The sequence below is a fragment of the Podarcis vaucheri genome (genome assembly GCF_965113315.1).
Source record: "Podarcis vaucheri genome assembly, chromosome: 2".
NCBI classification, from domain to species: Eukaryota; Metazoa; Chordata; class Lepidosauria; order Squamata; family Lacertidae; genus Podarcis; species Podarcis vaucheri.
The window spans coordinates 79,177,316-79,192,396 of record NC_138760.1 but is presented as its reverse complement, the minus strand read 5'-3'; the positions used below and the strand labels follow the sequence as shown (position 1 = coordinate 79,192,396).

The following is a 15,081-nucleotide window of genomic DNA, read 5'->3' as shown; positions in this document are numbered from 1 at the left end:
TAGCTGACCAGGAGGGGCTACACACAGGTGCAAATCACATCACCTGGGGTAACTTAGCTAAATGTGCATCTCAGCTCCTTGGCAGAAGGGCAAGATAAGCATGTAATAATGTGCATATTTTATTAGCAGAGTCCCACTCTAGCGATTATGAGATGCGCAGCAACACTTTCTCTTTGGTGGCTCCCTAAGGTTTTGGTGCAGATCCAACTTGTGAAATTTGCTTTTGAAAAGACTCAACCTTCTATTGCATATACAGCAAGGACTGCTTAGCTGGTTTTCACTTAAAGCAGGAACCCCCTCAAAAGGGGTTCACACTGGAGCCACACCTCACAATGAAGCCAGTGTGATGTAGTGGTTAAGAGCGATAGTCTCGCAATCTGGAGAACCGGGTTCATGTCTCCGCTCCTCCACATGCAGCTGCTAGGTGACCTTGGGCCAGTCACACTTCTTTGAAGTCTCTCAGCCCCACTCACCTCACAGAGTGTTTGTTGTGGGGGAGGAAGGGAAAGGAGAATGTTAGCCGCTTTGAGACTCCTTAAAGGGAGTGAAAGGCGGGATATCAAATCCAAACTCTTCTTCTTCTTCTCCCAATCAAGCATGTAGCCTTGGTGTCTCATGTGCAAAACAAACATCAAGGAGTTCCCACCCCGCAAATGTAACTGTTCTTATCAGAGTAAGCTTACTACTTCCTTGTGTGTACCTACACACTGTGATGGAAACTATGTGATGCAGCTGGTCTCAGGAAGTGGAAAATAACATCCAGAAATACTATAAAAAAACTCCAAAGGGCGGGACAGGATTCTGCCTCTTTCCAGTTAATCCTGGCTGTTGACACACTTGCCTCACTTGGCACCTCTCTGGATTGTCACACAGCCAGCTCTTGCTCTTTGAGGATTTTATTATCCCTCCTTACACCATCCAAGCTCAGCCTTCCAATACAGAAAGCCAATTCTCTACTTTCTGCCGCTTCTCTTACTCTCAGGCGGCCTCCTGCATTGCAGCTGGTGGCTCTCTTGCATTATTCCCAAGGCACACACCTGATTCTCTCCCTCGATCACTGCTGCCTGATCACAACTTTTGTGCACTGTGTGCTCCCAAAGACAAGAGTAAAATGTAAACATGGAATTATATTTTGCAGTAAGGATGGGCCACCTCAAATGTGTGACAAAAACGAGTCAGCTCCTTAGATGAAACAATCTATTTGCAAACCGTAAGCCTTTAAAAAGAAATCATTTGTTCAACTTTCTCTGTGCCCTTTCCCAAAGAACACATTACATTTTGCTTTACCCTAGAACCACCCTGGGTAGTGAAAGAAACTTTCCAGCCACACAATCAGAATAGAGAAAAGGTTATTTCTAAAGCTATCTCAAGAACATATATGTTGCTATGGAGAAGGCTCATGTTGCTTAGCTAAAAGAAATCTGGGTACTGATTACATTTGCAAACCCTGGACACTCTTCCACAAGATCTGCTGTGTCACTTTCAGGAGAATTAGGGCTGGGAGTGAGCTGCAAGCCTGACCGTGAGAGTCTTTTACTCAACAAATAAACTACAGCATGAAAGGACGACCTGTTTAAAAATAAACTACAAGGGAAAGGAAACTGAGAGGGTGAGGGGTGAGCAAGACACCTCACTGTGTCAAAGGAGGATGACGAGGATGTTTTGGTCATGCTCCTTTGCAACAAGGAAAAATGGAAAGGTCTTCTTGAATGTGAGATGTGATAAACAGTGGTCCATGCAACACCATCTCCAAACACAGCCACTCAACATCCTCCTGCTCAGTGTGGGGTCTGGCACAGGCCTCCCCACAGCATAGCACTGGAGAGATTCAAGACAGTACTCAGTGATGCTGTTCCACTTGCGCAACAGACTTCTGCATTGGAACTTTCCAGTCCTCCCCCAGCAGTCTCCTGCACACCCTCAAAATCTGCTCCAGGGGGGTGGGGGAGATTCTGAGTGTGCATGAGGGACAGTATGTGTGGTAGTGGAGACAATGCTGAGCACTCAGATGAACTTGTGCTAGAAGCCTAACGCCCTCCAATTCATGCACAGCTTGACTGGATATTCTTGATGTTTATTGTTAAGTTGTGGGTGAACATATCAGACAACACAGCGATTCTTCAAACAGCTCTTGTTTATTCATAGGCCAGAACTGAAGGGTTCACCCAGCCTGCTTATATAGAGCTCCACTAGAACACAACAGTAACCATTTTCTGTAACTATCCAATCACTGAATGTCACTTTTGATCCCTTATTTGCATATGTGGACCTGAACGATCTACAGTATCCCCCTGCTGGCCCAGGGTGAGAACTCCAGTACATAACATTTATGGTTCCATGAAACATTAGACTTACTTCCAGAAACCAGAGGGCCATCCAGTAATCGGTCAATGAGAGTGTGATAAAGGAAATAAGCTACACAGGTTTCTCTTTTAATACACAGACATGCTTTATCAAAACTCTAGAAGACAGTAGCCTTTGCAATGAAACAGATATACATTGTAACCTGTTGTGGTTCCAGAGAGATTTGTGCGTGCACCATTTTAACCTTGCTCAACACCAGTCCTGCACTTGAAATGAAAAGAAATGACCCAGAGACGTCTGGGATATGCTTCCCACTTTGTACATCTTGCCCTCTCCACATGTGCCTCTCTCCATGGTGAATTACCATGGCTTCAGAATTCTCGTCTCAGCCTTGGGTCTAACTTAAATTGGTAGCTGTTACATTTGAAATTAAGCACGTATGTTTGCACCTTAAAAAGATCAGAAGTGCTCAGATACATTTCAAGAAGATGCCACCAAAACCCAGAGCTTTAACATGTCCTTCACATACAGGTTTGCTTCTTATTCATGTGACACCATCCATCACCACCACCAGTAAGCAGCGCGTTCACCTATGCTCATAGCTTGCATTTCTTTGCCTCTCCACCTCCCATCACCTGTGATCATTGTCCATGCTGGCTGGGGTTGATGGGTGTTGTAGTCCAAAATGTCTGTAGAGCACCACACTGGCTAACCCAGGACTAAAAACTCCATGAGCCCGGCCTCCTCCAATCTAAATTGGGGGGGGGTTGGTTGGAGGGGTGTTATCTACTTTTCTCTGCGTTCTACTTTCTTTAGTGAGGACGTCAGTGTTTTGCTTTGGGGGGGGGGCACTGTTGAGCATCACCAGTTTTTATTTTGCAAAATGGGAATTCTGAGGTGCCCACAACAGTTTCTTACATTTTTCCCCTAAGTCCAAAATGTCTGGCGAACCTTGAATTGTGGTGGGCACACTTTGGGTCATCATCCTAGAGACCTAGAAGCCAATCAGGGCTGGGTGGAACGTCTGTCAAACAGGAAGGGGTAGAGAGTTAAATGATAGAACCTGGCCAAGGCTTGGAAGGTGTTTGGGCTAGGGAATTACCTTGGTAGATGGGGGCTTGCTGGGCAGGACAAACCAAATGATTTCCCTCAAGGGTAGGAAAAGTTTCTAGAAGGGGCTGGGGGCATTTGACCACCTTCGTAGATCAAATGGTCATTCTAGGAGGCACAAGTTTAAAGTAGGCATTTTAAGTAAGGCTCTTAATTTCTGCTGTAAAGTGATTTTGACTGAAACAAAGTGCTGTGCCTTAGAAGAGTAACCACAAAGCTTTAACCCTCATTGAGTGTGCATAAATAAAAATCCAGTTTTGTTTACAACGTGCCTCAGCCTTACTTTGATCTTCTGGTTAAGGGATAAGTGGTCAAAGCTTTTCCTTTCACGTTATTAAGAAACCTTGCTGCTGGATATTAGAAAACACTACAACATAGACCTCTTAAGTGTTACTGACAGGGAGCATCTAAGTTTTAAAGCACCCGGTCACATTACCTCGCTCCCATTGTTGTAAGCCAAAAATGGCTTATCTCCAGAGTTTGCCACAGTGATTATTGTTAACAATCAGTGAAAGTGCTGAATAGTTACACAGGCATATGTTAGTATGTTGAATATTTTCATTCAGCTGTATCTCTATGGTGTTTTCCTAATAAACATAAGTTATTTTAATGAGAATGGATTTTGAAGAGAAGCCTTAAAACATACACTTTTGGTCCTTTAGTGAGCCAAGCCTTGCATTTTTGAGAAAAGCAGTTGGTTAGAACAGGCCACATGCTATTCTATAAAATATCTCTAATGGTTATTACTGTTCCTCTCCCTGAAACAGAAGACTGAATATAGAGGGAAATCATGCTAGATGTCAACATGAAAATATTTTGGTTTGGGCTCCAGGAATTATGGTAACTTTTGAATCTACTGTAGCCACACAGAAAGATCCACAATGGCAGCTGCCAACTATACCACTGAAGTAATGTTTGAATTAGTCTTTAGTTGAATACTTGGCTTGAAAAAACAAATAACAAACGCAGGATATTTTGAAGGGCTGGAACAATTTTGCTTTCTCCAAAGTGGTACATTTCCTTTTTTAAGATCTGCACAGATCTAGATATCAGATGGGCACAATGCCATTTGGACATAGGGTCCACAGTGGAATGAAGGGGGGGAGCAGGATTCTCCCTATGCCACACCATTCCTACATTCTGGTGTGTATCTTGCGGCTGCCTCCTCTCTGTTTCCTATTCCAGAAGCTAAGGGAGGTGCAGACATGGCCTATTCAAGACCCTAAAAAGCAACGCTTTTAATTTTATCCAGTTTTCAACAAATGCAGGCCAAGAATCAAGACCAGGATATTTGTGGGTTCTGTTATTTGCTGTGGAATCGCCCCTCCTTGGAATTCTCACAGGCCCTCACAGCCCAGTTTTTGGGTACAAGCCTGCAGTTGTGTTGCTTACCCATTAATAAGCTTGGTGGCACCTTAAACAAAAGACTTGTGTGTGTGATGTGTGTTTGCTGTTAACAGGTAAACATGGCTGCCCCTCTGGAATTCTGTGCCCATTGTTATCTTGAGCTACTCATTCACATTTTTAGGCACTGGTCCAAGTGCCTTGATTATCGCTGAAATAATTTGCGGTCCAGTTTTCAGTAATAGCACCTATTATTGTTTCTGCAAGCATTCATAAGCTGCAACGTAAATTATAGGTATTCAACTATGACAACTGTTGGAGAGGTGTTGAAAGAGGAACTATACTTAAACATCAAATTTAGGTTGGTTTATTTTTTCAAGCAGTTCAAGATGCGGACTGTTCTCAAACAATCTCTCCTAGCTTGGAGCTGCTTGAACACTTTCAGATTTATATTTTCCTTGTTTTACAACACCCCCTATGGTAGATGGATGCTGTCTGACAAGCGAGTTTAGAAAACCAAAAACTGTCGGAAATTGAATGCTTGCATTATTTTTTAGCATGATTCATTTTACTTCCCTTCTATGATGAGGCAAATGTCCATGACTACAAAGTACTTAGAGAATAACTCAACTGAGGATTCAGAGTCTTTACCATTTCCAGTCCTGAGGCTCTCAGATCATTAGATACATCAGTCTGGGCTTCAGCCAGTACCGCATCTGCCTCTGGTGAAAATCTGCATGAGTATTCAATCTAAGGCAGCACAAGCCCAACTCTTCTGTTTTGTGTTTCCTGCATTCCCCCAGCTGCTCCTAAAGGCAGACTTTCCTCCATTTCCTTTAGCCTATTTGAGGCTAAGGAGACTTTGCCTGCTGACCACAGTCTCTCATATTGCATGCAGTTGGATCTTGAAGCAATGAATATCCAGTCAGAAAGAGAAATTTTATGTCTAAGTATGTGCAGCTGCCATTTTATCAATACCTCAATGAGATGCTATACTCCAAAACTACCCACAAGCATGGACCTCTATGCATATTCCAATGAGAATCAAATGTGGATTTGACCCCTGGCTTCCAAAGGAGCCAGCCAACAAAATAAATGCAGAAAGGAACAAACCTTCTGACTAAGATGCAAGTCCAAATGTACCAGTATGTCCCTGATTCTTGCATTTTGTACTTTCTTCCTACTCATCTTCTTACACAAAGGTCTCCATTCTCAAGAAAGACTTATTTGGTTCCCAACCATAATATTGACGCTGAGTGACTTTGTGATATGGGCTGTTCAAACTACAGTTCTCAAGTCTTTGGGTTTTCCTCTTTCTTGTGAAAACATTGCTAAGCTTCTGGTGTCAGAAAACACTAGGAATTCCTGTCCAGGAGCTGCAAAGTTAGCAACCATCTGTCTTGGGAGGAATGTAGGAATGAATCTAGGGAGGTGAAATCAAACTGTTGGAAGGTTACAGCACCTACTGTGACTGTAGAGACTGGTATGTGAGAGACATGTTTTGTTATAGCTGGGGCAGATTAAGGCGTCTTGGTTGTGTTGCTGCACATGCACCATGGTGCTCCTTCTCTCTGCGTTCCTCCCAGCAGTCATTCCTCCTCTGGCCACTGCTATGGATGCACAACGTGTCTTCAGGAACTGTGTTCTTCTGAAAGGGATTCCCACACGGCAGTGGTAACGTTGCCAGCCTTCATGTCACATTTGTACACATCTTTGTAATGCAACAAAACACATCAGCAGGGCTTCAATACAATTGTTTACAAATTAAAGAAATTTAAAACATCTGAGAACAATCACATATCCTCCCAGCTAATAATCTCAGGGTCTCCAAGAACGGTGTATTTCAGCCATCAAATGCCTCAGTAAGCAAGTAGGTTTTTAAAGTTCTCTTGAATGTTAGTAAAGATGCAGACAGATGCACCTCATCGGGGAGGGCAATGCATTCCACAATTGAGTAAGCACTACAGAGGAGGACTTGACATAGATCAATTGCCAACTGAGAGGCATCCAGCAGTGGCAGCACCTACAGGGCATCCCACATTGGTTGTAGCATGCAAGATGGTTGACACAGGATGGGCCACTATTTTAGGTACTTTTTATTGCTGTGTGTGCTTACACTTGAATTGGATCCAGTAGTTCAGTGTGGATCTGAAAGTAACCAACCTTTTGGGGGATTAGAGATGGCAAGTGAATGGCTAGGTGGGGAGTGTATTTCTAACATGCAATCGACCCTATATAGCATTACACTGCTGAGGAAACAGAATTGAGATTTGCAGAGCAGGCATTCCAAATATGTATGTGCTTTAGCCACTCCTAAGCTTACTAGTTCAAGCTCTGCAGACCTGACAGATTCAACCGGAATCACCCCAGTTGAGAATGAGAGCAACAGGAAACAACTCAATCTGTATCTTGGAAGTGCTAGCCCTGGTTGAGACAGTTCGGGCAACTTTACAAGCATGTGGAACACCTGGAGCATCTTCCCTTGCTCTCATTCATGCTACCTGCTCTGAGATATGTTCATCCTGCCCCCAAGCTGGCTAAAGAAAACAGAGCCTTGACAGCTGAAACAAAGCAGGCTATGGTTGTTACAACTTTCTCCTGGGAGCACAGGGGGGGGGGCTCACAGCTCAGCAGCAGAGTGCATGTTTTGCATAAAAAAGGACCCTGGCATATCCAGTTCAGAAGGCTCTCAGAGAGCAGGGCTGTTTCCTGGCTGAGACCTTGAAGAGGCACTGCAAGTGGGTGCAGGCACTGGCTAGATGGAGTAACAGAACCATCAGGCTGTATCCAGCAGAGCCATCCCATTAGCACAGTGTAAGAAACCTTAGACACATGGGCCAACCTTGGACACCAAGGGATCCAGTTTGGCCCACCTGTCAAAGCAGCCTGCATTATAATGGCATCATGTGATTGATGGGAGGGCTGCCCCATTCCCTGTCAGAGTTGGCCCATAGGTTCCCCACTGCTGCATAAGCAAAAATAATTCTGCCTGAGCAATAGGACTTCTTCTCATTCTCATCTTCTTCCTGCTCCCCCCTCCAAATATGCTTTGGGGGATTGGGGGAACCCCCAGAACAGGATTTGGGGGAGGCAAAAGAAGGAGGAGAGAGAGAGGGGGAAAAAGTCCTGCTGTGCAAACAGAAGACATTGCACTAACAGCTGGCTGCAACCCATAGTTTTTAACCTGCCATGAGCTGCATTTAATGTTCTGTAAGAGTGGTAGGTTGCTACTTGGGGGGGGGACCATATATTATAATTTTCATCTCATTTCATTTTTTAAAAAAATTATACCCAATCTTTTAGGAGAGCTCCCTTCAACATTACAACATTTAAAAGCAAAACATCTCAATCAGTAAAAGCAATAAAACAACATAAACAACACAGATAAAAAGTTCTTTTAAAAATCACACAGAAGACAAAAGAACACAAAATGAATGGGAGACAGAGAAAAGCAAGCCACACAATGACATCAGAAAATGTTGCAAACTTCTAATAAATACACCAGTACATAGTCAACTGCCTAATGTGCTTTGGCAAAGTGAACATAAGAAAAGCCCTGCTGGATCAGACTAAAGCCCGATCTCAGCCAGCATTCTGCTCCCACAGTGGCCTACCTGGTGCTTATGGGAACCCCACAAGCTGGACATGAGCACAACAGCACTCTCTGCTCCTGCAGTTCGTATTCACCATATTGCCTCCAATACTGGAAGTGATTATAGTAGCCTTTGACAGCGAAAAGGGGCAGAGAAGCCAAATAAAAATCAACAGCAAATTTTACACCTAGGCTTGCTCAGGTGAATTCAGTGGAGTTTCCAATTGTTTAGCTGACTCCTGCAGCTGTGCTTTAGCAATAACTACTTTATGCAGTTATTATCAAGAGATAATGTTCATCGTCATGCTGTAAAAAGCTTCACCTGATGATTTCTGCGCAACAAGCTGCTGTTAAGGGCGCAAGACCAAAGCTGGATGGTTTTTCCTTCCTATTCAGTTGGCAGTTCTGCTGGATTTTCATGTACATTTGGCATGCGTTATATGTGCTGCATTTCATAAATGAGTGTTCCTGGAAATGATCTGTTCAAATGTGTGCTACATACATAGCAAGAGACAGCACACAAAGGAGAAAATACGGATGCTGACATGTATGCAACTTTGCCCCCATTTCTCCACAACCACCTATATTACTTCCTTCTCACAATCTTTCTGTTCTTGATCCCTAGGACACTTGCACACTTTGACAACCCAGCCAAGCATTGCTTCCCACCCAATGCCAAGATCCCTCACCCGCCATCCCTGTTCTTACACCTTCTCTTGCTCAACTCGGGAAATAAGTCATGATCAAAGCTCTTCAATGGATTCTATCATCCGCCACCTCTCTGAAGAATGTGGAACTCAGTCCAAAGAATCTCCATGTGGCAACTGGGAGCCAATAAAGTACCCAGCAAACAAAAAAGGTGCACATGGGACCATCCCAGCCTGAACTACTGAGACACACAGAGAGAGCTGTTAGCATGTTCTAGAGGATAAAATGTTGGGTTAGTGTCATGTATGAAAACAAAGAAGTGCTTCTAAGCCTCTCCTGTACTTATTGTGGTACAGGTGAAGGACCAACACACAGCAGAAAGATACTGGCCAACGTTGTGTGTTCACATTCTCATTGTTAACCAACTTAAGCTGGAAACATGTATACACACACATACACACAGCACTTCCAGACTGCCATTATTTTCAGGTATGATACAACATCTTCTAACCTCCCCACAAGCATTTCAGAATGAATGCTCCTTAAAACCACCCATGTTGCCTGATTCCCCTGCAAACAAATCACTATGAATGAAACAGGTCTTCTGAAAGCGCCCATACACACAGAAGCTTCAGGTGTGGAGGCAGACTTGGCTTTCTTTGGAAAAACAGGGTTCAAAACCTAACTCTTCCCTCGACTGCCTGGCCCATGGATGCCACTCGCTCGAGCTGCACTTTCTCAGCCTCCATTGTTCATCTGTAAAATGGGAACATTAAAGTCCCACCTCCAAAGATTATTTGGAGGTTAAATAAGAAAAGAAAGCAGGCATCAAATATGATTATTTTTTTTCAAGGGGGGGGATGCTTTCTACTGAGTGAGGTGATAATCATAATCTTACCTTTAGATGAGAGGCGAAGTCGAGGCACGCTGCCCTTCGTGGCGCCGCAGCTGGCAAAGGGGTTGCAGATGAGCCACCACCAAGTCGCCAGGCCAGCCAAAATGTATCCACCTTTCATGGTCCCTCGCTTTGCCTCTCGCAGGGAGGCAGCCACTTCTTCCCGTCAGTTCAGAGGGGTTGCCACCCTGACCCCGCTTCTCCCGTCGCGACAGGGACGCCCCTCAGTGCGCCGCCGCCGGCCTGCTAGAAGTGGCGGCTCCCGCAGCGCGCGCTTTCTCCCTCTACACACTAGACGAGCGCGACGCGCCCTCAGGAGTTCGAGCCGGCCGCGCGTCTCCAGCAAAAGTTTTATACAGGCAGGGCTCCACCCAGCTTCTCTGCAAGGCGATCGCCAGAGACCCAGAGAGCTGAGGCGGGGGAAGGACGCGGGAGGGAGGCGCGGCCCGCCTTCAAGGACTTCCCGCCAGCCGCACGCGCCTGAGGCGACTAAGCTGCCCCACCGAGCGAGCCACCCCTCAGGGTGTGGGTGTATTTGTGCATGTGTTACATTTCACCTCAGTGCTGCCCACTCTCTCCTTCCGCTGAGACGGGAAAGCAACTGCCAAGTTAAATGACTCCCTGCTGTAGCTCCACGCTGACTTACTGCTGTCCATTCTCACGAAAGGGGGATAGAGTTGATCCCTGGAATTGGGTTTGGGGATCTAATCTCCTGTAATATTTCCCTACTACACACATCCCTCTCCATGCCTGCAACGGTTTTTCCATCCCAAAGAATGCACTTCCCACACCCGTTCCCCCATCTGAAAAATAAATATATTGATTCCCCACTCTAGCCAAATGGACACAGTCCAGCAGTGTCTCTCAGGTTCTCCTTGCTGCCAGATGTGTCCATTTGAACTGCCCCCGTTACCTGCTCCTTTTTGTTTCTCGCACTGATCTCACTTTACACACATCCTGAGCTGGCGCTGGCGCCTGTTCCAGATAAAAAGGAGCAGAGAAATGGGATGCCTAAGAGTGGCTTGCTCTTTAAAAAACATATTGATACCCATTTTTGAGCCTGACCAGCCTGGTCACCACAGCAAAGCGACAGAATGGAAGAACATGGAGCCACTACCAGGGCTGCCTGACTCATATGTTGACCACAAGTTGGCCTTATTTCCAAGTAAATATGCATTGGCCAAGGAAGGCTGGTCCATTTGGGCAGATAGGGCACTGCCCCACCATCTCAGACGGGCCCCACCTGCCTGCAATTTACATGTGTGTAGCATCAAGTAGGAGGATGGGGGCAAAACTGCCTTCTTCCCCATCAACCCCAATGGGCACCAGTCGCCACTTTGCATAAGATGAAACTGCATGGTGTAAACTACCTTGAACACATGATTTTTTTTTTTTAAGGAAGTGACTGTGGAGAAATGATGAACTGCAGGTCCAGTGGCCCATGCAGACTATCATCCTCTTTCTGACATTGGCCAAGCCCAGACACTTAAAGATTTTGTAACAGCATGGGTTTCTAACAGAAGACTCCATTCCAGCATCTTCTTCATTATTTCCTTCAGCCTCTAAAAGCATTAGATCATGGAAAGCAACAACAAAGAAACCCTGAGCTTCTTACCTATTAGCACAGATACCACATTTGCTTTCATCTATTGAATTGGTATCCCACCCTTTCTCCCAAAGGAGATTTCTATTGAAATCGTTTTAGTTATACCAGAGATCAGGGAAGGTACCACTAAGGCCAAGAGGATGCCAGTGTGGTTAACAAGCAGTGCCAAGGAAGGCATTAGAGGCAAAAAGGCTTCCTTCAGGAAACTGAAGCCTTGCCCGTAAATGGTCTGGACTTACCAGTAAGTGTTAGGCTGTAAGGTGGCCAGGTTTGCTGATGTCACCATATTGTTCAGGGTGGTAAGAACAAAAAGGAACTGTGAGGTGCTCAAAAGTATTACTCCAAACCAGGCTAATGAGCATTAGAATGGCAAATGCAACTCAGTAGAAACAAGCATGAAGTGATGCACATTTGAGCAAAATAAATAAGTAAATCTCCAATTTCACATGTATGCTTATGGAGTCAAAAATATACTTGCATACAGTATTGGTGATGACAGTTCAGGAAAGACATCTTGAAGCCGTGATGGACAATTCAATGAAAATGTCAGCCCAGTGTGCAGTGGCGTAGCGTGGGGGGTGCCAGGGGGGCCAGCCGCACCGGGCGCAACATCGGGGGGGGGGCGCGCTCGCTGCCTCCGGAGTCGCCGAAGAGCCTCCGGCGCAGGCTGTAGCAGAGCCCCATGTCTCGTGGAGCCGGCGAGCTGTGCGCGCGCCCGGGCTGAAGGCATCTGGCAGGCAGCGGCTCTCAGCCCCGTGCGTCAGGGCCGCGGAGGACGCGCCAGGCAGCCCCTCCTCACAGCCCCGCCTCCGCTGCTGCTGCTGCTGGGCCATGTTGCCTTTTCTTCGCCTCTCTGCCCCCCTCCTCCTCCGGGCAAGCGGCGTGGTTTGGGCGGCAGCGCCAGCGGCAACTCACCTCAGATCGGCAGGTTAGGGGTTTGGGGGGGGGCGCAAATTACTTGCCTTGCCCCGGGTGCTGACAACTCACGCTACGCCGCTGCCAGTGTGTGGCAGCAATGAAAAAACGTAAATTCCCTGTTAGGAATAATTAGGAAGGGGTTTGAGAATGAAAGTGACAGTATCATCATGCCATTGGACAAATCTACATGCAACTACATTTGGAATACTGTACTGTATACCAGAGCTTTTCCAAACTTTTCATGTTGGTGACACACTTTTTAGACATGCATCATTTCACAACACAGTAATTCAGTCTTACTAGCAAACAGGAGGTTAAGCTAACCCCTTTCCAGCCCCAGTAGGAGTGCCAGGAGTGTTCACGCAACACACCTACACACTGCAGCTGACACACTAACATGTCACAACACACAGTTTGGAAAGCTCTGCTATATACAGTTCTGGTTGCCTCCCCTTTAAAAAGATACTGTAGAGCGGGAAAAGGTTCAGAAAAGGACAAGCAAAATGGTCAAGGGGCTGAACAATTCCACCCCAAGTAAAGACTGAAATATTTTGGGCTTTCTTTTTAGTTTAGAAAAAAAATGACAGGTACCGGTAACTTGAAAATGATAAAGGTAAAGGTAAAGGTACCCCTGCCCTCTCGGGCCAGTCTTGACAGACTCTGGGGTTTGTGCGCCCATCTCACTCAAGAGGCCAGGGGCCAGCGCTGTCCGCAGACACTTCCGGGTCACGTGGCCAGCGTGACAAAGCTGCATCTGGCGAGCCAGCGCAGCACACGGAACGCCGTTTACCTTCCCGCTGGTAAGCGGTACCTATTTATCTACTTGCACCCGGGGGTGCTTTCGAACTGCTAGGTTGGCAGGCGCTGGGACCGAGCAGCGGGAGCGCACCCCGCCGTGGGGATTCGAACCGCCGACCTTTCGATCGGCAAGCCCTAGGCACTGAGGCTTTTACCCACAGCGCCACCCGCGTCCCTTTGAAAATGATAGATGTGTATAAAATTGTTCATGGTGGCAGAGAGAGTGAACAGAGACACTTCCCACCCTACTTTCATAATGATAGAACCTGGCGTCATTCAGTGAAGCTGAAAGTTGGAAGAGTCAAGACAGACAGAATGAAGTACTTAGAATCATAGAATCATAGAGTTGGAAGAGACCACAAGGGCCATCGAGTCCAACCCCCTGCCAAGCAGAAAACACCATCAGAGCACTCCTGACATATGTTTGTCAAGCCTCTGCTTAAAGACCTCCAAAGTAGGAGACTCCACCACACTCCTTGGCAGCAAATTCCACTGTCGAACAGCTCTTACTGTCAGGAAGTTCTTCCTAATGTTTAGGTGGAATCTTCTTTCTTGTAGTTTGCATCCATTGCTCCGTGTCCACTTCTCTGGAGCAGCAGAAAACAACCTTTCTCCCTCCTCTATGTGTCATCCTTTTATATATTTGGTACTTATTCACACTCTCCTGACCATTAGGTCCAGTCGTAGCCGACTCTGCGGTTGTGGCGCTCATCTCGCTTGATTGGCCAAGGGAGCTGGCGTACAGCTTCCGGGTCATGTGGCCAGCAGGACTAAGCCACTTCTGGCAAACCAGAGCAGCACACGGAAACGCCGTTTACCTTCCCACCGGAGCAGTACCTATTTATCTACTTGCACTTTGACGTGCTTTTGAACTGCTAGGTTGGCAGGAGCAGGGACCGAGCAACGGGAGCTCACCCCGTCATGGGGATTCGAACCGCCGACCTTCTGATCGGCAAGTCCTAGGCTCTGTGGTTTAACCCACAGTGCCACCCGCATCCCATACTTATTCACACAGCGCATATTTAAACTATGGAAATCACTAACACAAGATGTGCCAATGGCCATCAACTTGGATGGCTTTGAAAGCAGTTTAAATAAGTTCATGGACGATAAGTCTGTCGATGGCTACTAACTTATGGACTTCTCATAGGCAGCTGATTGGCTGCTATGAGAACAGGATACTGGACCAAGATGGGCTCTTCTTCCGGTCTTGAGACATTTTGGTTTTGTGAGCACAGGGAGTTATACAAAATGTTTTTGAGCCACAGTGCATCTTTGAAATTATTTGTCTAGTTATAACAAAGAGCATTTTCAACTATGTGGCTTTAAGAGAGTTTGATTGAATATGCTTCTAATACTTTTGCTGGCATTAAACTTTAATGGCCACAATGCCCACTCAGATTAAAGCATTCTCTGTTCTGCATTACCGGTAGTCACACATTCACATTAACAGCAAGGAAAGTTCAGGGGCAAATTGTTCACTTGTGCAAATTGTCTAAGGATTCTTGCATTGTACTTCTTAGTTTCCTGTATATTCATCATACAGCTTGAGGGATATCTGCAACTGCCTGGGTTAATATAGAATAGGTCTTTTGTGCTGTTAGCAATGCTTTGGTTTTTGTGTGTGTTTTTCTTTTAGAAGGAAGAATTTTGGAAGGTATGTGCCTTAATGCTGCAATGACATAAGAAACTACACCCCCAGAAATTGTCCGTGTCGCATAACTGCTATAGCCAAAAAAAATCTTGACCCCCTATTGAATCTGGTGACCCCAGAACAAGACTCCTTGCCTACCTGGTTCTTTTATTCCATCTGTCAGAGAAAATGGCTCACCTATGCACATTTTCCTAGGAGCAAACCCTGTTTAA

General features: G+C 45.9%; 1 protein-coding gene across 1 annotated transcript in view; it reads right to left on the bottom strand.

The window, feature by feature from the left end:
• The window catches only part of SEMA3G (semaphorin 3G), an 82,348-nt gene extending 71,952 nt beyond the window's left edge, over nucleotides 1-10,396 (bottom strand). Inside the window, exon 1 of the mRNA XM_082214509.1 lies at nucleotides 9,897-10,396. Coding sequence (XP_082070635.1) covers nucleotides 9,897-10,014 — 118 coding nt within the window. The 5' untranslated portion in view covers nucleotides 10,015-10,396. The remainder of the gene's footprint in view (nucleotides 1-9,896) is intronic.
• Between the last annotated feature and the right edge of the window lie 4,685 nt (nucleotides 10,397-15,081).